General features: G+C 40.0%; 1 protein-coding gene across 4 annotated transcripts in view; it reads right to left on the bottom strand.

The window, feature by feature from the left end:
• fam184ab (family with sequence similarity 184 member Ab) overlaps positions 1 to 25,075 on the bottom strand; it is a 221,265-nt gene that overhangs the window by 31,788 nt on the left and 164,402 nt on the right. For all 4 annotated transcript variants that reach the window (XM_086264896.1, XM_086264897.1, XM_086264898.1 and 1 more), the window contains 3 exons: positions 24,169 to 24,381; positions 11,374 to 11,527; positions 8,200 to 8,327 (listed from right to left, as the gene is read on the bottom strand). In XM_086264896.1, coding sequence (XP_086121022.1) covers positions 8,200 to 8,327; positions 11,374 to 11,527; positions 24,169 to 24,381 — 495 coding nt within the window. The remainder of the gene's footprint in view (positions 1 to 8,199; positions 8,328 to 11,373; positions 11,528 to 24,168; positions 24,382 to 25,075) is intronic.

The raw sequence follows: 25,075 nt of genomic DNA, 5'->3' as shown, positions 1-25,075 counted from the left end.
AACTCCTGAAAAACAAGCCCAGACCATAAACCCCCTCTGCCAAACTTTACACAGATTTTCCATCGGCCTTCCATTTATTTGGGCTCAGGACACAACTTAACACTTCCTGTAACTCTTTCAAATTAAAAGCCTTAGTGTTTCTTCTTACCACAGCTTTGCAGGCATATACAACAAACACTGGAGAGGACTGTTCCTTTAGCTTGCACATTATAGGCAGCCCTTATTTGGTCACTTTGTCCACAGAGACATCTAAATCCTCCACTGGTTTTCATTTAAGGATACACAGTGATTTCCAACTGTGCCACAATAAGCTGAGTCCGTGTAAGGTTCTTATTTTGTCAACTTACTTGCATTTTGCAGCCAGTGTACTTGGGGAAACAATGATCTATTAGTTCTTTTGGGCCATAACAGTTTGTTTATGACTGATAAAAGCAACTTAATAAAATCAACTTAATAAAACTTAATAAAATCCAGTAGAGAACTCAAGCTGTTGAACCAGGTAATTTAACTGACGAGTATGGCAAAAACAAGATTTCAGTCATTATGGGAGAGACGAGATTCATCTGAGCTCTGATAATACAACAGTGCTGTAAACTACTGAATGACTTCATGTAAACATGACCAACAACTGAAATTACTCACGACCGCCTGCCGAGCTGCTCTTTTCTTCTGAGCTCCACACTGACACAAGAAGCAGCTCGATTCTGTCGCATTTTGAAAGTGAGAAAATGAGCAAGTGATTTTCCCAGCAGGGGTGCGGTGAACGACGCGTAGGTTCAACCAAACAGTGGCATAAAAAAAACAAAAAGAACAACGCAGCCTGTCTGCATTTACGAGTCCATTATTGGAACATGTGACTCACAGCTTCGCAAACTTTAAGAAGTATTCCACTTTCTGTTGTTTGTTAATAGGGAGCTTAAATTTCTTTTGTATACAGTGCATGAACTGAGGGGGTGCATTGAGGTCTGGTATAAGATAGAAAAGGATTATTTTGAATAGTGCATAGCTACTCTGATAAAGTCATAAGGTCAGTTGCTGCGATTTATCCTCTTTGTAGCTCTGAATATCATCTCAGATTTTCCTGAAAATGGTAAATTGATCTGTGCCTGTAAAAGGTGAACTTTAAAGAAACAATGACACCTTACTATGTTACTTATTTCACTGATATATATATATATATATATATATATATATATATATATATATATATATTTACATACATACATACATACATACATATATTAATTGTCATCTCTCATTTGGGTGTTTCTATTTTAGTAACTTTCAGTTTTATGTTGACTGTCATTTGTCTGTGATGTGTTTTAGACACAAGAGACTGCTTCCTTTCTCTCATTGTCCTTGATTAGTTTTGGCTCTTCCTTGTTTCCCAGGTGTTTCCACTCCTCTGATTAGTCCTCATTGGTCTCCTTGCTGTTTGTTCTTAGAACTTTGGCATCTCATCTAATAAAAGGTTGATTTTAAAGATTACAAAAAAGTTTATTTGTCATCATGGAGCATTTTGTGTTGACTGATGAGGAGAAAAAATGAGCTGAATCCATTTTCAGAGGAGCCTGAAACACTGAAAGAGATCTGAAACCTTTCTCAAGTCATTGTCATTAACATACTCAACTCTGAAATTCCCGGGAGGTGAAATGGGCCTCACGTGCCAAACATTTCATTACGTTTGGTGACTTAAATGAAGAAGCAAGATGTGATCTGAAGACTCTCAGTTGAGTGCCACTTAACACCATCAGAATTAGATTAAACACTGTCACGTTATCGTCTACTAATGATTCCTCTCCCTGTGAAAAATCTAATTTAACTTGGCACTATAACAATTTGTGCCAAGGACTGTGTTCACATATCCAGAAGCCATAATCTTGTATAATAGCTTCATATTCACAAACTACTGTCTATTTGCATCGCCATCTGCATTTTCACTTAATGTAATTGGCTGTTTTTTTTTTTAAGTCCAAAACCTTCAGTACAATCAAGCACAATGGTGATCGGCCAGATGAGTCTTTAATGACCAATTTACTCATTTTACTCTTCATCTCATCCAAATCTTGGCTGGCGTTGGAGCAGGAGATGAAGGGAAATTAGGAAAGAAAGCTGGCAGAATTAAAGAAAGAAACAAAGGCTAATTGGAAGAGCATTTATCGAATGATATGGGACATTATAACTTAATATACTCTTTCAATTACAGCAGATATCAGCCTTTGATTTCACAACTGCGGAAGACGAGATAAAATTCCCAGTGTTGGGCTCGTTTGGGGGAGAGATTTATTTACTTTTGCATCTTGTCTGAGTTGATCTATCATCTTTTTTTTTGTCTGCTTATCTGCTGTCTCTCTCTTTTATAATCTAATTTTATCCTCTCTTTCAAACACCTCAGATATAATATGTAAACAGCGCCGTAAAGGAGATCGCTTTGTCATTCTCTGTTTTGCCTAGTTCTTCTTTATCCTTCTTTTCCTTAAAAAATAAACTTTTCAAATAATAATCAAAAAGGACATTACAGTAAAATAGAGTGTGATTTCCTGAGCTACTTTATTTTTCAATGGGTATTAGTAGTTAGCCAATGAAATCCCATGAACTGCTGCCATGAATACATATTTTTATTCTCAGGGGAACAATGCTGTGCCCCAGTTTCTAAACAGTGTGTGAGTTATTTGCTTTGTTATTCCTTTAAATGTGCTTTTTTGTTAGTTTTGAGTTCTTTACTGTCTTATTCATAAGTGTATCTGTGAATTTTAACAGTAAAGCCTTCACTTTTAATTCCTCCTTTCAGCGGGACAAAGGTGGTTCGTACTGTTGCCGTAAAATATGCTGGCTGTCATCATGTTTATCCAGGGCTGCCAACACTAATATGGGAAATATGCCACTTTTCTGCCTGTCACAATCTCAGCTAACCACTTCATATACAATTCTACCAAACTGTTAAGAACACATTGCTCCAAAAACCCATGGCTCCATGAGAACAGAACCATAGCGGGGAGAAAAATAATACGAGCGATAAAAGGAAACAACGGTTCTCTGAAGATGCTTTAAATCTAACAATGAGGAAGAAAACAAATGTTCTCATGTGTGCTAGAGCATCATCATGACCACAACAATACAATCAAAGTGGACCGGAATAGTTATTAAAAGTCAAGAGATACTGATGGCAGGGTAATTCTTCAGACAAGACTGTTAGATCAAACATGATAAATATCTAGACAAGGATAGATGACACTGTGCACACAAAGACCTGCGCACACCTCTGCACTCCATCAGCCTCTCCCTCCCCATCTGTTAAGTAATTGGAGGTACAAAAGCATTATTTAACACAGCGTGACGCCCGTCTGCCACTGAGCTCCTCCGCTCTATTGACTCAACTCAGGAAGTTTTAGTTTATGTTCCATTAATGCCTCAGCAAAGTAAACAAGGAATTATTGTAAACACAGACTCCCACTGATGTTGAATTTAAATGTAAAACAAAATGTTTAAAGGCAGACTTTTAACATTATTAAATCCCAGGACCTACAGCATGGACAGAAATGTCCATTACTAAAGCCCCATTCAAGCAGGCCCAGAGAACCCCTAGCAACCAACAGTAACCCAGTCACCAGAGAAAAGTGTTATTTCCTGACAGGTTGGTGAGTGGTGGAAGTCGATATCTTCCATGGAAATTATGGATCTACTAGTAACTAAAGCTGCTTCTTTCCACATGACTTTACATGGTTAACAGGTAGCAACAGCTTGCTAACTGTGAAAACATACTTGTGTGGCTCGATGCTCCCGCAGTAATCAAGTCTCTGGGTTTAAATCTGATGATTGTTTAAAGAGTTTGCAGAGGTGATAAAGAGGAAGAGGTCTTTCTCTTTTCAAAGGCCTGCAAAAATGGCTTTTTACTTTTTTCTTGTTAAACAGTTACCAATGTAAATTAGATTATTATCCTACTACTATGTAGGAAAGTATGAATGTCAGACTTTGTGTCTAATTGTGATTTATATTCAGGAATGGGCATTCTCTGGCATTATTAATTTCATTGCTCAGTTCATCTGCAAAACAAAAACACTAGAGAGATGACTTGCAGGGAGTTGGTAACGCATTCGACATAAAACAAGAAAAATATCAAGAAAAAAATGAGCCGACAAATATTTATTTGCCCCCTGTGGATCCAACCTTCCATCCAATGAAACTCGTCCAGTGGGTGTTTCCTCAGGAAAAGAAAATATTGAGCAGCTATGTACATCGCTTTGTGAGCAGCACATCAACTTCTTCGTCTGAGCGCGTAACTTGGATGTCTTTATGGATCTCAGAGGACCAAATAATAAATAAATAAATCTTCAGATGCAAGAAAAAAGGCAGAACACAGTGATGTAGAAATCTACGAGAAACTGACCCTTGTCTCCTGTAATCCATGACATCAGAAAACATGCTACTTTTTCAGTCATTCATTTTGAATCTTTTTAAATAAAATATGATGATAATTTTGCAAATCATGGTCCACATTGTGGTCAAAAACAAGAATAAAGGAGAGTTTGCTTTACCTCATAGCTGACTGCTAGTTGACCACCCCTCGCTTGTCACATTCAGTTTCAAATTACCAGAGTGAAAACAGTTTGAGGCTTTAAGACAGATCCTCACTAACAGGTTGATGATGTCATAGTGGCTGTGTTGACTGAACACGTAGTTACATTTCTTGGGAGGTGTGTATCAGGTTAGATGGGAGGTTACGGCACAGGTTTAAGAGGGGGTTCTGCTTATCTCTGAAGTCATGCCGTACATTTCCAGCTGAAGCATAATTCAAACATCACTGCTTGACTGGCAGGTAGTTGAGACTGTAACATGTGCCTATTAGCTTTAATTGCCCTCCTGTTCTCTTTGTGACTAAAGAGGGAGTAAAGGTGGGGTGTGTGCACGTGTGCATTTAGGGGGTGCATAGTGGCAGTATTAAAGAGAACCAGCTGTGTGTCTCTGCTAGAACATCTGTATCATAAGGTGATGAGAATGGAACTCACTGTGCTGGGGGTAATTAGAAAGATTTACAAGTGGTGCTCAGAGGGCTGCCTGCAGTGTGGTGTGTGTGCTTGTGAGCAGGTGGTATATGATGCTGGTAGCATCATTTAACATTGACTCCATCCCACTGAATTTCTTTGATTTTGATTTCTTTGAAAGTAATTTTGTTTTTAGAGGACTGTGCGACCTAGATTACTGCATTAGTGTCTGAATGTTTTATCACTTATTTTGTATTTGAGCATGAGCTGTATACTGAAGATAGATGGTGGCTGATCAATCACGGCTTCACCAGCTGATTAATGAAGTCCTGTTCTGAAGCCTTGAGTTTTGCATTTTGGCCACCACCACGTTGGTGTGTTGGAAGAAGAAGCGTCCATATTTTGACATGATGGTGGATTACAGAGTTAACGATAACATGCTTCACACAGACATACAGATGTCTGCTAGTTAGTTAGGTCTAGCTAACAGACTCGATACCTCTATGAAGTGGGAAATTAACAATCGAGACAAAAACCAGCCTATAAAACATGTTTTACTGCAATAAAGTTTCCATAAAGGAGACTATAAAGACCCGTGTGTCAAGTGCTCATTTGAGGAAGTGCAACTTTTGGCACTTCTTTATGGCCCATTTATCCTCACCATGCAAACTGTGCCAGATGAAAAAAGCGACATCATATACAGAGGGCGATGTTGCAAAAGTCTGAAAAGAAAAAGACTTGCTACTTTTTTCTCCTCTTATACCAGCGCTGATGTGCACACTGTGTCTGAGTGGAGACACTTATTGTAATGTGGGGACTATTTCCTCCCTCAGTGCTGGTATAAGTGGTACGGAGCTGAGGCGACGTCACTGTTTGCAAACAGACCAATGTAGTGAGCTTAACCGAGGCTGAATTCTTCAGCGCTAAGAGTATCTATTTGCTTTGGACATGAACACTTTCTTGGGCTGTAAAAATTTAGTATATACAAAAAAATAAAAGTAAAAAGCTTCCACAAATCAAGGCGACACCTATAAATTGCTCATTTTTGAGTCAATAGGTAAAGCTGGAGCTGGTGCATAGTCAACATTTCCTCTTGAAATGCTCCTTATTTTTTAAGCACTTTTAACATTGATCCAGCTTGTCCTCAATTATTTTTTTGTTGCTCAAGTAATCAATTATATGACTAATCACCTCGATGCAGAGGTGGGACCAAGTCATTGTTTTGCAAGTCTCAAGTAAGTCTCAAGTCTTTATCCTCAAGTCTCAAGTCAAGTCTCAAGTAATGTCAGGCAAGTCAGAGTCGAGTCTCAAGTCACTGGTGTAAAAGTCCGAGTCAAGTCACAAGTCTGAAACTTTGAATTTCAAGTCCTTTCGAGTCTTTAAAAAAAAAAAAAATGAAAAAATAATGTTGCAGTTATGCTAAATGTAAATATTAGACCATGTAATTTTAAAATCTGTGTTTTTCTCAACACATGACAAAATAGTGAACTTAGAAAATATACACAAATTGTGAAATTGCACCTCTTTAAAATGCAGCTCAATTAAACCTAGCTCCAAGAATAATTTTCACCGACAGTTCTGAGATAAGCTGCATGTTATTCTTGGATGTGGTTGTAGGACCAGCTTTAAAATCGCATGACAAAAATATCATACACATTAAAAAAAACTGTATCACCAACGTAGCCTGGACAACATTTGCTAGTTAGATGAAGTCAGCTATCTCATCTTAGCATATTTATATGCATATTTATAATTATACGCTTCTTGGAGTGAGTGCATACACTCATGAAGTTTAGTAACTTCCGGTCACTGCAACAAGCCCAGGTACAGTTTACCGCCGGATGGGTACAGGACCTTGAAATGCACGTGTAGAACGAAAGACCATCGTACGTATCATAAGTTTACCAGTCTCACAAATTGTCGTCATAAATACACATTCGTTAACCGTTTATTAATAGGACCTTTGAGCTCAACGGTAATTAATTAGTAGTGGAAATAATTTCTGGTAGCGTTACAGAAATGTAGCAGTGACAACAATATTGGATGCTGTAATCGTACTGGGCAATTAGTGATACAAAACAACTGTTTTATCCTGTGAATAAAAGTATATGTTTTTGTCAATGTACCATAATAACAGAAGCGAAACGCAATATTGTGTCAGGATAATTCACTATTTATGCACAATAAATAAAGGAGCATAGCGCGACAATTTCTGTTCAGCGCCAGACTTGCTTGTAACCTATATCACTAATTATGTTATGAAAATGACGTATTAACTACAACAGCAGACTGACCTTCGTGTAAATGCTTGGAGCAGACTAACCTGTGAGCTGGAGTGTTCTGGGACGTTATATTTGATCTTTGAATGGCTGCAATCCAGGCCATCCGTCGCGTCTTTGTTACTTCGGAAAAATGAACAATTTCTCTTCAACGACGTAATCCGATAGCAACCGATCTCTTTACCCGTCGGCTTCCCGTGGCTGTCATGCGACCGGCTATTGCAGTTAATAATACAACAGCTTCTTGACATTTTTGTGTTTCTTTTTATCGCTGTATAACTGATTTTAATTGAAAGCCTGCGTGCGCTAGTACCGCTTGCCACGAGTTCCCAGAATCCTTTGCGGTTCTACCCGTGAATGACGTCACATTTTCAATCTCTATATAATATGCATGCTAAATTTTATATTTGGGGTAAAATATCAAGTCTTTTCAAGTAAACCGGTTCAAGTCCAATTCAAGTCCCAAGTCATTGGTGTAAAAGTCCAAGTCAAGTCACAAGTCTTAGAACATTTTTTCAAGTCAAGTCTAAAGTCATAAAATTAATGACTCGAGTCTGACTCGAGTCCAAGTCATGTGACTCGAGTCCACACCTCTGCCTCGATGTAACCTCAGGCTAATTTAAAAACTTGGTGAAATAAAGAAAAATCCATAAAAATATCAGCAGCCTGTGGCTTTGATCCAAATTAAATGGCTCACCGGTGCACATAAGTCAAGCCGGGTGTGTATGACAGGAGAATGTAATACTGTGTGTGTCTAATCTTCACTGTGGCCATGGAAGAGAGAGAATATGGTAAAGTGTTTTGAGGATTCATCCTTCACTGGATGCCCATTCATCACATAGCTTTGTTGCTCGTGGTGCTGTGGTGGCGGTGGAAATGAATGTGGTTGGAAATGCTGTTGTGATAAGCCAGCCCGTCTTCAGTAAGTCTCACAGTACCTGTGTCCGGTTATTCTCGATCGTCTTCTCCAGCTCGGCCTTGGCGGCGGCTGACTCGTGCTGGTGGGTTTGTCTCAGGTGTTCGATGGCTGACGCGTGGATGTGGTTCAGCTCCGATCGCAGAGAGGCTGATGGAAAAATATGATCGAATACACGAATGTCAGGAGGTCACATTTTATTTGCACAGAGCATCACGCACATGATGAAGCAAAGCTAGTCTGCATATTTCAGATTCAGACTTACTCAGAAAGCTCCTTTCAGCCTTTTGTCTATTTGCAAAAAGAGCTCATTACATCCAAAGGCATTCTTACTACATTACTTTTTTCCCCCTAACTTTGCCCATAAAGAGAATGTCTCTGCTGCCTTTACCCGAGTGGCCTTTAATCCTCACTTCAATGAACACCTTTTATTGCAAACAGTCTAATGGCTTAGAGAAGCATGGTGAGGGAACACACTGCTATTAGCTTTGAAAGACAAAAGAAGAACAAAGTCACGAACTGCACATGATTTCTCTCTGCAGTTCAAAACCAGTCAGAAGACGGGCAAACAGAAAGAAACAGAACATGCGAATACACACGTATGGGGATACGATAGAAAAAAAGGTAAGAGATATAAGGAGGAACAGGTAATAAAATAATATTATCGCTGGAGCCTGCCAGTGTCAGGACCATGACATAGAGGGTAATGGAAGACCATTTATCACAGCACAGTACTGGTTTGTCGGCACCAAATATTTGGTGAGGTTGAGAATTTACTTCACTTATGTGCTTATATGATTTTGTTAGACTTTAGATCCTTGTTGATGTTTCATTTTACTCTGTTGTCCCTACACTGCATTATAATGAGAAAATAATAAAGACCAGATGTTTCTCCTGTCAAATAGCAACATTAACGTAAGACAGAGAAATGTAATAATGTAGTCTGTGATGAAAGAATGTCTGTCTACAGTCATGTAGAAAACATCCATATGTCTTGCGTTCTGAAATTACAGCTATTATTCACGGAAATGCCATTTCTATAGCACCGCGGTGCAAGACCAGCTATCTAAATGCGCTTTAATGTTGTTCTGCAGTGGGGAGGAAAGACTGTCTTTTGACAGAATGAGATCAGACCCGGGCTTGAGGAGGGGTGGTTAACTGCCACAATCGATGGGGATGGTTAATTGAAAAGAGACGACAACCGACAAACAGGACAAAACACAAACTGTGAGCGAGCAGGCACCCATCATTCTACTGCATGACTTTCCCTCGGACCCAATTCTGAGTGTTTTATTGAAACAGATATCTCCCACAGCCGTCCTTTTTCACTTCCGATGTTTTTCCACTAGTTGGAAAAACTCCATGAGGTTCGGGGGAATGAGCCGTCTGAACAGAGCGTGGAGCAGGCAGTAAACATGACCAAGACTCACTAATGGTGAACGGACCAGGTTACCAGCTGCTAAAGTCCAACACGTTCTGACATTAACAGAACGTTGCCAGGGAGCTGGAAAGTTACAGATTTGTGTCCTCACAAACAAAACTGGCTCAAATGTGTGATAATGTGACCTCATCTTTTCCAACTGTTCTCCGTCTGCACCAGCTGGGAAACCCTGAGCTGTGCTGATGTATCACAGAGAGGCCTGTACATGTATATCTCACAAAACTAAAATACTGTGAAAATCTTCATTTTTTTCACTTTTTAATTTAAACAGGTAAACTTTTATATATTCTATATAGATTTATACATTTAAAATGAATAAATTAATACTTTCTTTGTTTTAATTTTGATTATTATGGCTTAGAGCTAATGAAAATCTTAAAATATCTTAAATTATTTCATTATTTCATTTGAAGTTTGAGTAAATAAAAATTTAAACAGTATAAATACTGCATGATTTTATGCTTCATCTGCTCACGTCCTTTACAGAGATGCTGATTTCTTTTTCCAGTTGGACTTGCTCACAGTGCTGTCTGTGCTCCATTCGTCAGCCAGCTCACTTTTCAGAAATTGGACAGTTTTGTATTTTGAATCCTTTTTTGATAAAAATGAGAAAATGTTACGATAAAACTTGTGATGGATTTGTGAGTTTTTTTTCATGAGCTTTAAGCCAAAACCAAATCAAAATGTATAAATATTTAATAAATGGAGAATACATGAAAGTATAAATCCTGAAACAACTAACTTTTTCCTGGACCTTCATATTATTGTAGATGCACTAGTACAGATGGACCCTGTCGCACACTTTTGCCTGCAGACTGGGGTCAGGTTACAAAAATTGGGGGATGCCAAAACAACACTGTGTGGTCTGCGGCTGCAGAGGAGGCGTGGTGCAGTGGGTTCAGGGGCCAATGCCCGGGAGGCTGGGAGGGCAGCTGGGGCTGATTGGCTTATTAGGCTCTCCGATGATCAGGAGGTCGCTGGGACCGGAGGAGAGAGTTGCACCTAGAGACACCGACCCTGTGACATTGTACACGTGTTGGGTCCTTTTGCCAAACTAAAGCTCACAATGCATTTACATTTCAGAGAAATCCAGTTTAAAATATATTTTTTGAAAAATAATTGTGTTACATATTAGAGGATAAAATATTAGCCACAATAAATGTGGCAGCCCTAATTTTCCCTTTAAGTCCTTCACTGCCAGTATCTTCTTTCACTCAAGACTTTCTTCTGAAATACATGAATCTGTTTAGCCCCTGCTGCATTTTTTCCATTTGGATTTTTCTGAAATAACCACCAGGAATCCATATTCATAGGTGTGTGAAGTCTCCTTTATGTAGACACAAATCAGCTGCCGCAGGGTGTGTTTGAGGGTTTCATAAATGACTTCCACTTAAGGCTGTATATAGTCTGGAATAGCACTTAATGTGGCAGTGTGAAAACAGAGCGAGACAGGGGGGAGGATCTCATGGCTGAATTGAAGTCCTGCCAATAGTCTCATATTCAACCTACAAGTTTAAACACAAATATATTCATATTTGTGTTTAAACTTGTCGGTTCTACTTAAACATTCTTCTGTTCTTTCTATAGTTTCAGCTCAAACTGAAAAATCACTGCAGACTGAATAAAAGCTCTCCAATCAAGGCAAAATATACTTAAAATTCATGGGTGGGTTAATCTGTTTTTATGTATGCACCCACACACAAAGACAGAGCAACCAAACACACACACACACACACACACACACACACACTTTACCTAACATGGCTTTGCCCTCATCCTCCAGTTCAAAGCGGAGCGTTTGAAGCTCCTGTTCTGACTGCTGTTTGAGCGTCTCGATGCTCTGGCGGTGAGCCTCTCTGAGAGACTGCAGCTCTGCATGGTGATGGTGGCGGAGACGCTCCTCCAGGTCCTGATGGAGAGATGAGACAGGTGGGTAAAAAAAGGAAACAGAGGAGGGTGAAAGAGAAACAAAAAGAGGTCAGGAAAACAATTAGAAAGAGGGAAATGGAGGAGTGGGAGGACCAGAGGGAGACCAGCGACAGGAAAAATGCAAGAAAATGAACAGTATAGGAGGAAATGATGGAGTGGGAGGGAAAAGTAAGAGGCAAGAGGGATAAAAACAATGAAATGGAACAGTGAGCAAGAAAGAAAGTAAAAGAAAACAATTTTATTTAAAATCCTCTATGAGCTAAAGGAGAAACTGACCACTGAAGCATCAAGAAACACACCATTTATGCTGCAGACTGCACAAATCGGGGTCACCTTCTATGTCTGAATGCATCATAGTGCACACGCTATTTTCTTACATTTCTTACATTTGAAATGTCAGAAAAAATTATAAGTCACTCTGCTCTGGAGATGTGATATTAAAGAACGCGCAGACAGTTTTCTCCGTCATATTTCAAGTCTCATAAACACTTTTCCTAGAAGGTTTGCCGTTCCTGTCCAGAAGTGCTTCATATTCATATTGCTGCATATTTCCATCTGCTTTGGATGCTGGAAGATCGTTCTGGTTGCCATTAGTTTGCATGAAAAAAAACATCCTGTCTGCAAACACTTGCCAACTAGCTACTGAACTTGGAAAAGTGCGGCACACCAGAACTAAAGTGTTCACCGTCACTGAACGGCGTGCTTTATTGGTGCAACCAGCATGTTTCAAAACACCCAACTTTCACTTTGAAGGCAGACAGTCTTTGTTTTCTGTTTGTGTCACACTGCTTAGGTATTACATCACTATTTTAATGGCAGATACACAAAGCTAAGGTGTCCGTCGGGATATTAGGCATAAAAATGGATTGGCGCATCCCTGCTCTTCATCCTTCTGCATGCAAACATGGAAATCTGGAGATGGGATAGAGGTGGGTTTCTAAGAAGCTTGCAGATATATCCTGAAAGATCTGACAAATGGATGTTAAGAAGAGTATCAGGCAATTTCCCAGGATTGGAGCTCACATCATGTCCTGCTGGAATTAATTAATTTATGGTAACCCTTCAAAAAACCTGTTTATTGACACAGAGAGAAAAACTGAGTGATGTGCCATCAGATTCTTTTGATAATTTTGCTGTTGTCGTGCTATGAAGAAGGAACAGGCACAAAGACATTAATTAGTATTTAGGCTAAAGGCACCAGAGGCAGTCTTTGTGTACACTTCCAATTTTCAGCTTTTCTGGAAACTTTTTGTCACATTCAGCATCTGAAAGCAAGAGTCTCGACTATTTAATTAATAAAACAATAAATATGTTCATTTTGTTTCGTTCAGCTCTTTGATTTCCACTTTAGTTTCCAAACAAGAACTTAAACAGTTTAAACAGAAAAACATATTTGACTATTAGCAAAAACAACTGACAAGCATACACAGCATTAGCACTGTTTACTGGAGGGTTGCCACAAAACAAACACACACACACACACACACACACACACACACACACACACACACACACACACACACACACACACACACACACACGCACACCGTAACATCAGTGAAGACCTACTAATGTTACGCTGCTGGCAGCTGAGTATTTACTCTGGCAGGAAAAGGCTGTTTTTGATGTGTGAGTATCCACACTTTGTGCCTTTCTAGCAGCAGTTTATAGGAAACATGCTTTTACTTCTTTGAGAAATAGTCAGCGCTGCTGTTGCTGTCAGGATTTGACGTCTCTGTGTCAAACGGCCATTAAAGTGTTTCTGCAATCTATCAGGAGCCTCATTTCTGTTTCCAGAAAGCAGTCCTCTAAAGTTATCACTGAGATTACACACACAGGGTACTACTTAAGCGCTGTTTTTCAACATGCAGGTATAAGTTGGTACAATATGACTTCTTTAGAGATTAACAGTAGTCATTGTCAAGGCTTTTCTAAGCTTACAAAGGTGTTTATGATGATGATACCTCTAATTTACAGAAAGTAGCCTCCACCTAAACTACTTCTTTTGGCTTTAACTGCAGGGATCACCATAGTGGACTGTCTGCCTCCATCTCACCCTATTCCTAGCATCCTGCTCTGTCACACCAACCCTCTGCATGTTCTCCTTCATGACATCCACAAACCTCCTCTGAGGTCTTCCTCTTTTCCTTCTGCCTGGCAGCTTCATCTTCAACATCCTTTGTCCAGTATATCCACTATCCCTCCTCTGTACATGTCCAAACTATCTTAGAGTCACCTCTAACTTTGTCTCCAAAACACCCAACCTGAGCTGTCCCTCTGATGCACTGATTTCTAATCTTGGTCAAAATCGCTCAACAGTCCATCATCTAATCTGAGAAACTCCAGTGCGTCTCTCTAAAACCCAACTCTTGAACTTAATAAAACTTTTAAATGCTTAACTGTCTGATTAGATTTTTGGTTGCCAGATGCATCTGGTAACACTCTATGTTCAGAATAGAATTTCAGTCTTGATGTCAAGCCCCAAGAAAATGGTCAAACCAATGAGGGCAAAAAATGTAAAATAAAGATGAGAACAATACAAGTGACTTTTTAATTTATCAAGAACCTCGATATAAAGTGTTAAATGTTCTTTCCAACTCTGGACAAACCACCTAATCATCTTTGTCTAAAATGGTATCAAGATAACTAACCCAGCATGACAATAAATAAGGAAAACGTTGATACTTTTTCTATCAGCAGTCGTGAAATATTGGATGACGTTCAGATCTCATTTGCATTGTTGCACAAAGCATTAAAGCACACCACGGTTCACACTGAGTTTAGCTCGTTTTTCTTTGTCAGTGAAATGTTCAGGTGCCATTTTGTAAATTTTAAACCACAATCCATCAGCGAGAATGATCTAAAATGATATTCAAATGAGGCTGACAGAAACATCTGCATTTTGATTCAGCAGTGTGTAATGCCTTTGGGAAATGATACATGGATTGAAGAGATGCTTGAATATTGAAATGAGGCTCGCTCTGAGTTGGCAGACAGCAGCCCTGGTTATTCAGTGTTCGACGGGGCTCCCATGCTGTTTTTATGGTAACCCTTCAAAAGCACCAAAAGCAGCACAGTGCATTAATGACATCAGAAAGAAAAAAGAAAAGAAATAACTGCTATTTATAGTGGATTCAGTCTGCTATAACAGGGCTCTCTGTTTTCTCACGATGAAAAGCTGCTTTATATTTTACATAATTTTCCTATTTGCACTTTAGAATCACATTAAGTCCTAAAAAGATAACGTAACAATCCTCAGCAACTTAATAAAAGGCAACATTATTCTGATTAATCTCAAACACAGTCAGAGTATCAATGATGAATGAATCCAGTGTGATTTAATCCACTGCGTATGGAGTTCACATGTTGATGCCTAAAATTTGATGTTTTGGTTGCCACCACAGTTTCTTTTTTCTACCAAATCTACCAAACAGAAACCAACCACACAAACAAGGGACATAAAAGTCTGTATCCAGACTAGGGATGGGTACCGGTATCCGGTGCCATAATGGCACCGGTTCTGACATAAACGGTAGTAACCAGACCGAAAAGCAGCGCACATTTCGGTGCTTTGGTTTTCCTCAGCTGAGATACACTTTAGATTCTAGCCAATCATTTTACGTTTCCGAGGATAGTAGGTGGGCCCAGGTACGTACGTTCTTTTAGAGCAGAGCTACAGATTAAAAATGTCCAAGGTGAAGCGGTCAAAGTCTGGCTGTACTTCACAGCAAAAGATGCAAACTCAGCAGCCTGTAACAAGTGCTTTAAGGTGATACTGTGCAAAGGAAGTAACACCTCGAATCTGATGAAACACCTGGCGACACATAGCGGGTTTAAATGCACCGTATTTGATAGCTTGCTGCAAGACCTCACACCGAGCACATCTACTGTGGGTGTGGTGGCTGTTATCGACCCGGAGTTAGCAACATCCCCCAAGAATCCGAATAGTAGAGTCCTGGCCCCTAGCCCTGCCAGTGTAGCAGGAATGATGAGGATGATGATGGCAGCAGCAGCCGTTCTTCTCTGGGTGAGTCGCTTAATGTTGTTCGTGTGTAATTTACGTTGAGTAGGCTAACCACGTTATTAAATTAATGCATGTAAGGTGAACTAGCAAACACCGTCATAGTTACATGCGGCTGTCTTGTTTGATGGCAGATGCTCCCTTCACCCTGGCCAAAAAGGCTAAAATGACCAAAGAAAAAGTGGAAAACGGCTAAACGTGAGAGGTTTTTGGACAAAATTTGTTTTTTCCATTGTTTAAGCACTGCTTCCAGCCAAGAGTGATGCCATAAATCCCCTATAGCTGCAGAAAAGGCTAACATTGTTATCTTTTCACAAAAAAACAGCTGAACACGAGAGGTTTTTGGACAAAGTGTGTGTTCTCCATTCTTTAAGCACCGGTTCGAGCACCGTTTAAAAAGTACCGGTTTGGTACTGGTATCGGATAAAACCTAAACGATACCCATCCCTAATCCAGACCAATGAACTATAAAACAAATTGACTCGCTAAACAGCTGATGTCAAACTATCCACCGAAGCCAAAACCATTTTTGTACTAACTTGAAAACATGTTTGCTTCTGCTGTAAATTGGGGCATTTTAACATGTGAGTCTATGAGTGCTCATTCACTTTCTGAGCCTGCCTCAAGTGGCGACTGAAGGAACTGCCGTTTCCAGCACTTTTAACCCCTCAGTCATGATTTTCACATGTGATAAATTGAGAACGATGCAACATAACTTTTTCAAATTGATACCATTGGTGCATCTAGTAAAAATCGATGACATGTTTGAATCTCAGCTACCTCAACCTCAAGGATCAAGGTCATGGATAAACTTTTCTGAAAATACTCTATGGTGTAAATTTGACTCTTTTTTTTCTTCAATTTTACCATACTGCAAGGATTATTATTTTGTTGTCTGGTTGTGTTTCGTCGACCTTTATGTAGCTAACCTGACGCCATGAGTGAAGTAAGCGGTTGGTATAATCTTGGCACAGATAAAAGAATAGACATGTTGTAAGCTGAAATCTTCCAACACAAAAGTGGTGCACACTTTATGCTGCCAAAAAGTGTGCATCACTTTATGGCAACATAAAGTGGTGCACACTTTATGCTGCCAAAAAGTGTGCACCACTTTATGGCAACATAAAGTGGTGCAAATAAGCATTTCGATTGAAAAATGTACCCTATATATGCTCAGTGCCCGGCCCAAGAAGGAAAAGCAGCAAAGACCTCTTTCACTCAAATATAAAAGAGAAGCTAGGCCGGAGGAGGGTAACAAAGGGGCTTGCAGATAAATCATGGCAGCCTACTTTACTATCGTGTCCAACATGAGACACAACACTACACTCAATTTTATACTTCCAAATAATCCATTTAGGGCCTCATTCTTTCCCTGTCTTCCTTTTTAAGATTAGGTGTTGGTCCACTGGCCCTTACTTGAGACTTGAGCAAATCTTAAGGACTTGATTTAATCCATCTAATCCTTGCCTAAGTATTCTGTTTCTCTTGAACACATCACAAAACACAAGCTCTACAGTTTGACTTTGAAGTAGCACCACTGCAGTTTTTTAAGATCTGGGAGAGCCTTTAATTATCATAGATATTCTTAATGTCCTTCACTGAGTTCATATGTGCAGCGAATCCTGTAAGAGTTTTAAAAGCCACTAATCTATCTTATTCATCAGTATTGATCATTGTTGCTTTTGTGCCCCGAGTCAGTTAAAAGCATACCTTTTATTCCTTTAATTAAAAGGAGAGCATTAGTTTCTCTTAACTGCAGTGAATCCTTTAATTACAAACTGACCGAACTGTTGTTACATTCACCTCCTCCCCTGTCTTGTCTCTCTGTGCTGTTTGTGTGTGAAGGCCTGCTTCTTCAATCTTCTTTCCATTACCAAGCAGTCAATATTTGTTACTTTTCTGGTGGCTGAATCCATTTAACAAGTAAAAGTGGTGATACCGAAGAACAAGAGCTTCGGGTAAACATACAAAGACATGAACTGAGAACATTGACCCTCAGGTTTTGTGGCAAACTGATTCAGCTGCTTTTAGTGCAATTCTGAATCCTGACCCCGAAGACCACTGAGAGTCCCCAGGTGGAGAAAGTGAGGCATCTGAAAGAGATGTGGCTTAAAAGCCTGTCTAATGTGCATTCAAGATCTTAGACTGTTGAGTAGAATCTTAATGCCTAAACTAACCTGCAGCCAACACAAGGGTTTTAAGACAGGTAACATGTTTGAACCCTGAAGCTGCTGTAATACAATAATGCTCACCTTATTCAAAGCTTTTTTGACCAGAGAACACCACCTGACTAGTAAAAACGTTTGACTGTGGGAAATGACTGCACTCTGCCGTTATTCCAGAGATGATTGAGGGGATTTGGTGATTTTTTTTTTTTTAATGCAGGACTTGAAGGTCAGATCAGATCAGGAGAAAAGTAGCACAGGTGATGTCTGAACATGTGCACACTAACTTTCAGCATTCCTCATAGATAATTATTTCACTACATAAAGAATTATGGCAGAAAAAAGCAACTCTCGTGGCTGGAAAAAGAAATCTGATTGAATTGAAGCCAGAGAAAACAACCCCACTTGATGCGCTTGATGTATGAGAAGAGTTTATTGCCTTAAAAGTCAGTTTCTATGCTTCTTCAACACAGCATTATGTGTGTTCTGTAATTAATCATGACATTTAAAGTAAAATTGACAAAAGCAGGAACTGTTTGAGTGCATGATGACCTTGTGATTAACAAAATGGTACCAGCGACATTTTTGTTGCTGACTGGGCTGCTGCTGTACAGGAAGGGAGGTGATCTATTAGTCAGATGGTCAGTGGTGTGATCCCTGGCTCATACACTCCATCTCTTGAAGTGTCCTTGGGAAAGACACAGAACTCCAAATTGCCCCTGGTGAATTCATTGGAGTGGGAATGTGTGTGTGATAAGAAAAAAAAAAAGGTTAACAGCAGAATAAAGTGCTGTGTGGATGGGAGATGTCCAGAAGTACTTCTATTCTCTCAGAAAGAGTAGAAAAGCGCTACACAAGTACCACGAATCAGAAACATTCTACCGAGGCAACTCTGGATAAAAAATATGGGAGTAATACTGAGTGGTGCATGCTGTTTTCTGTTGTGGTGACCAGTAAAATTTAAAGTTCAAATAAGTCTAAAAAAAAATTTACTATCTAATTTAAGTGTCCATGGATGGTAACACTAGGTAATGCACAAATTAGAAGAAAATCTTGATTCACAGGCACGACAATTTACATTTTCACAGTAATCTTACAAGTCCTGTGTGAACTAAGTATACCCAATGAGCCAGTAAATTATAGAACCACTGTGGTCACTTGTTTATGCACAGCTGACCTAAGGTCCCACCACAGGATTTCAATTAGGTTGAGGTCTGGACTTAGTCTCAGTCAGTGTAGTAGATTTGCTGTTGTGCTTGGAATTATTGTCCTATGGTGTGACTCAATGTAGACCAAGCTTTAGCTGTTAGACAGATGGCCTCACATTTGGCTCTACAATACTTTGGTATAAAGAGGAGCTGGTTGGCTCAGCGACTACATGGTACCCAGGACCCATGGCTGCAAAACAAGCCCCGATCATCACTCCTCCATCACTGTCCTTGACAGCTGGTTCGAAGCATTTGTCTCCACCTTGGTCTTGTCTATCCAAAGAGCTTTGGTTCAGATGTCTTGTGGTTTATTCAGATACAAACCTAAGCCATACTGTCCAAGGCTTTCTGCCGGCAACCCTTTAAAACAAGTCATAGTTGATCAGACTTTTTCTAATGATACGCTTATTATGAACTTTAGTATTTAACACACCAGCTTAAGTCTGAGTCTGAGATGTAGCTTTAGGATTTTTTGTTATTTCTCTATGCACTACACGATCCAAACTTGGGCTGAAAGTGCTGGAAAGATTGTGACTGTCACAACCTCTGCTTTTACAGAGATGGTCACATTTGCTGATTATCAATCAATCAAGTGCATTTGATTAGAGACACATGACTAGTCCAATGAGGCTGTTTAACATGTAACCCTCTAAATTCCTATTGAAGCAGTTAGTGTTACTTTTCACAGGACTTCATATCTTGTGTGAAAACCTTTTTACATGACTGCATCAACAGGAAGGATTTATGTCAGTAAAACGAATAACATCAATCCATCTGACAGTGATATTTCAGTGGGTGGTGGGTGCCTGCAATTTTTTAAATATTTATTTGAATTAATATCTACACATCCTTTTAAAAAACACCACTGTTGAAGGTGAAATCATTCTTTCCCTTAGCGTGCAGACAAAAGAAGGCAAGTAAGTATTGGAGAAATAACTAAGACAAAAGATAGGAAATTCCATATAGTGTCAATTGCCTCACCCTCATTCACTGCTTCTATTTGCAGCTTTTTGTTGCAGAGAGTCTGGGAGCAAACTTTGGTTATTTGAATGTGTGTGTATGTGCGTATATAGCAAGGATTTGGAACAAATGTATTACTCCCTGGATATAACTTCCTGTGAAGTGTGAAGAGATAACACCAGACAATATGAATGTACCTCTCATCACCTCCCCACCCCCCCCACCCTGCACAGACACACACACCTACACACACACTGACAAATCACAAATCATCCTTCAAATGCCTCCACACGGGATAATTGAGTTTTCTCTCCCTGCGCTCCGACAGAAACAAACACCCCGTCACCATAAAAGCCCTCCATAAAGCTTATAACACTTGGTTTCCCAGCTTATTAACTAAGTCTGTGACAGAGGAAGAAGTACTCTGAGCAACAAAAAAAGTGGTCAATTTTGTGGGTATAGTGAGCAAATATGTACCAGTGCTGTGTGCGTTTGCATCAGAGGAGAAACAAGTGGAGGAGGAGATGAAGATAACAGAGAGGAGCGTGTTTGTTACAGCAGTCAGTTCGGTTTACGGGGAAATAATGAAGACTGTCGATTTCATAAGAGCTGTGTGACTCACTGTTTTCTATCATTCACACACACACACACACACACACACACACACACACACACACACACACACACACACACACACACACACACACACACACAGTCTCATACAAATGTGTACTGTGGGAAATGCCAGAAAGACATCATAAGGACGCTGCTTCCTGACCTCCATTCTACTTAAAGTATTAATACAATTACAGCGTCCAAGACGGAGACGGGATTTGGAATTGTGATGTAAAACTGATCCAAATCGACCTTGACTGTGAAATGGACGGATTAGTGCTGAAGAACATTTTCTTGGCACCTTGAGGAGAGGGTATGTTGTGTTTATACTTGCATGTTTTTGACATTATAAAGAGGAAACACAGAGCTGTCAGTAGAGCTGCTTGATGCAGAGGCTGTCTGCTGTCAGTCAGGGCGAGTAATGATGGAGATGAGTCACTGCCACTCTACTCTTGACTCTGACAAGGCTCCACTGCATTCAAAAGTCAAGTAAGACTTCTCCCGAGGAGCATCTCTAACTGGCTGAGAGGATAACAGGAGTCTGTAAGCTCACAGTTCATGTAGTCGTTTAAACTATTTACATTGAATAACAGCATGAAACTTTTCAGGAATGCAACATTTTACATATAAAAACTAAAAGTTCTTATTATGCTGAAATGGAGGACTACTGTTGGCCTGGGGGGGTAATGGCAAAACTCATCGGGTCTTTTTTTAAGGAGTAAAAATGATGTAGTCTTGGACTCCTGCTGCATATGGAGTTAATTAAACCACTCGTATCTATTTTCTACAACCTCTGTCTCTCTTCCACAGCGTGCTTTTGTTCCGTCTTCCTCCCCTCACCCACAACCGGTCGAGGCAGATGGCTGCCCCTCCCTGAGCCTGGTTCTGATGGAGATTTCTTCCTGTTAAAAGGGAGCTTTTCCTTTCCACTGTTGCCAAGTGTTTGCTCACATTTTGCAAATTTTTATGTTCTTCTCTGTGTTATTGTAAGGTATTTACAAACCTTCGCTAGTCTGTGTCAGTGACTGCCATCAGTCTGGGTCTGACCATGACTGTTTAGAGCTATCCTACCACGTGACCTGTGCAAAGTGATCACCCAGAGATTGATGGTGTTGCATCCTCGGTCTCTTGTCTATGTCACCATTCTTTTTTTCTTTTTGCAATACCCTGTCTGGCATAGTGAAATCTACATAAACCTAGATAGTTTTGTAGCTATAATTGAGAGGTGTCACACAGAGGCAATCATAAAACGACTCTTTTATAAAGTGGTGAGCTGAAGGGATGCACTCACTGAACATGTGTGTGTGTAACAGTCCTATTAAAATGTGGCTGTGGAGAATGGGCAGATTGTTATTTGCTGTTTTGTTGAGAATTACTCATCCAAAGAACATGACTGAGTCACTAAAGTCATCTGCCACAGGAAAACAAAGACAGATAAATGAGAACATGTAGAACATCTTGATCAGCTCTCACTTTTTAGCACCCTTGTGTTAGTCTGTTTGAGTTAGGGTAAAAGTTAGAATTAAGTTTAAATTTAGGCTTAGATTTAGGTTAAAGGTTTAGCACTTAGAGCTAATAAACCAGATAATAAACCAACTAATTCAGAACTGAAGAAGGCCCAGTGGTCTTAGAAAACACTTTTTGAACTAAATAGAAATAATAATGCACTGTATTCGGTGATTGGGGAACATTGAGTGCAGAGGACAGTGTTCACTGATGACTGCTGATTGATGCTCCATGCAGAGCAGAGAGACGTAGGGGTCCCGAGGGTCGCTGAGATGTATTATTATAATTACTGTTTTATTTCTCCGTATGTCACCCACATCCTTTGTTTTGATTAGCGAGAGCAGTACACGCTTCCCAACAACATTTTGTATTAAGTTCTGTATTTGTCTGCAGGCCTATTGATCTATTTGAGCTGGAAAGACTCTCTGTCAGGAGCAAAATCAATTTCAAATTCAGCTTTCAAACAGCAAACACAACAGCAGCGATTAAAAAGTTATTTGCTCTGCAGTGTGTTATCATTGGTCTCTTTGTCTTCACAGGGTTGTGCAAAGGGATTGTAATGTGGCAGGTCTAGCAGCTTGTCCATCCAAAAAGATTGAAATAGGACATAAACTATTATTTTCATGTAATTTGCAATGAACAAAATGTGTCTATTGGGCTGATCAGTCTACTGCTCATGGTACTGATTTGGCCCGAGTCTGTGTTGCAGTATAAATCTTGCCAGTCAGACTGCTTCATGACACATTTTTAGATTTATTTCCTTTCCATCGATAAAACTTTCAGGCATAGAAAAAGAATGTTTTCAGAGGACTCTATGTACTTGTTAAAAACTTGAGTACACTCTTACTGCTTTTGTAAAAAATAAAGATGGCAAGTAGTAGCCAGTAGCGGCTAATCAGAGGCACTTGATAAATTGATTATCAGCAAGTGTGAAAATCTCTAAAAGCAGAAAATGTTGCTCCTTGCTGTACTGGAGCTTCAGGTGCTGTGTAAACAAAATGCCACAATTGTTCAATCAGTGCTAAATTCACCCCAATGTCAGAGAAACAGCAAAAAACCCAAGAGCTACATCACAGACTCTACAGTACAATTAGAAAAAGACTGAACAAGTATGGCCTGTTTGGAGCCTCTTCTCTCTAAAAAGAACTTGGCAGCATGGCTTAAGCTTGGAAAGCTGTATTTAAACAAATTGTAAGACTTCAGTGCTTTGGATAGACCAGACCAAAGTGGGGTGATGATATGGGCTTGTTTTGCAGCCACAGGACTTGGACACTTAGCATTGACTGAGACAACTCTGTATACGCTACCTGTGTGACAGCTCAAGCTTGGCCCAAACTCATGCAACAGGACAATTCAAGCACAGCAGAAAATCTATAACAGATTGGCTAAAAAAGTAAAGGAATCAAGGTGTTTCAATGGCCAGGTCAAAGTGCGGGAGCTCAACCTGCAGCGGTGGGACCTTAAAAGAGCTGTGTATAAATGAAAGCGTGTAAACCTCAATACCTATAAACTTCTTGGAAAGAAGAATGGACCAAAGTTCTTCCACATCAATGGGAGAGACCGATAAAGTCACACAAAATGTATGTCTTCTCTATTCTGTTTTTGACCTATCTATCGATGATATAGATATAGATAGGAACTGAATGGGGATATGGCGAATAACACCGCGTCACGCCAAGTTTAAGCCTATAGCACAAGACACCATCAACTGCAGGATCTACCAAGGAGATGCTTTGTCCCCACTGCTGTTCTGCACAGGCCTGAACCTCACTGACAAGACTGGCTACGGATACCAGCTACAGAATGGAGCCATCATCATCCACCTCCTCTACATGGATGAGATGTAGGAGTGAATGAGACACTGATTCACTGATCCACACCACGAGGATCTACAGCAACAACACTGGAATGTCAGTCGATCTGGGGAAGTGTGGTCGGATGGTAACAAAGAGAGGCAAGGTAGTCAGAACTAAGGGGATTGCACTACCAGAAGGCGATATTGCAGAAATTGAGGACAGCTACAAGTACTTGGGAATCCCACAGCAAATGGGAACCACAAAGACGCCACTAGGAAAGCGGCAACCAACCAAATGAACCTTTGACAAAAAAGCTCTATAGCAGCATTTTTGGGTCACTTTAATGTTACCTTCAAATCACGTTGCCTGGCGTGCTCCATGTCCTGCATGGCGCAGCGGTGGGCCTCCTGCAGACGGTGCTGTCGCCTCTGATGCTCCGTCTGCAGCTCCTCCAGCTGCATCCTCAGGTGCTCCCTCTCCTGGCTGAACTGGTGCTGTAGCTGCTGCAGCGACGACTGCGACTGGGACAGCTGCATCTCCAGACTTTGCTTCAACAAGGATATCTGCACAATAATAAGAACAATACATATTGCAGTGATTGTCAGTGAGAAAGTTGAAGAAGCCGCTGCCTCTAGACCTCTGCATACATAATTAGTTGGATAGAAATCAGGTAGGTGGTCCAGGAAGTGCAAGTTCAGGCTGTCTCAAGGGAACTGCATTTTTACATGGCAGAATAACAAAAAGGTAGAAGGTTGGGGTTGGCAATCAATTTGCCTTAAACAAATATATACTCTCAAGACCTCCAGCAAAAGAGCTTTTTGCTGTGAACATAGCACTAAAAGCAGGCAGCAGTGTGACTCACAAAATTAACCTGTCTAGACAGCTTAGGATTTTGAATTCAAGTGTTGAGATAAGTACGACCTTGCAAAAGCTGCTCTGGCAGCACTGTATGCAACTGCTGCCAGGTCAAAAAACACATTCTAATCAGAAATCCCGATGAAGAAGATCGACAGTAAACTTTAGGGGCATCAAACTCATTTAAGGTCACGGGCCCATAAGTTACTTACTACACAATTTAATGTCAAGTAGGCTGAGCCAATAAAATCACTTAAAATAACCCAGTTCTTAAAACAGAAGCAACCATCCATTCACAAAGCAGATGTTTGGAATGTGATCAGAAAATCTTTTAGAAAGGCTTTATAAATTCAAAAATGCTGATTTTAATTTAGCCAGTCTCACCCTTAAGATCGTCTTCTT

The sequence above is a fragment of the Aulonocara sp. 'chitande type north' Nkhata Bay genome, linkage group LG15 (genome assembly GCF_057382095.1).
Source record: "Aulonocara sp. 'chitande type north' Nkhata Bay isolate Kocher_YH1m ecotype deep benthic linkage group LG15, A_spYH_male_GT1.1, whole genome shotgun sequence".
Taxonomy (NCBI): domain Eukaryota; kingdom Metazoa; phylum Chordata; class Actinopteri; order Cichliformes; family Cichlidae; genus Aulonocara; species Aulonocara sp. 'chitande type north' Nkhata Bay.
The sequence above is the reverse complement of the archived record's forward strand: the minus strand, read 5'-3'. Positions and strand labels throughout refer to the sequence as shown.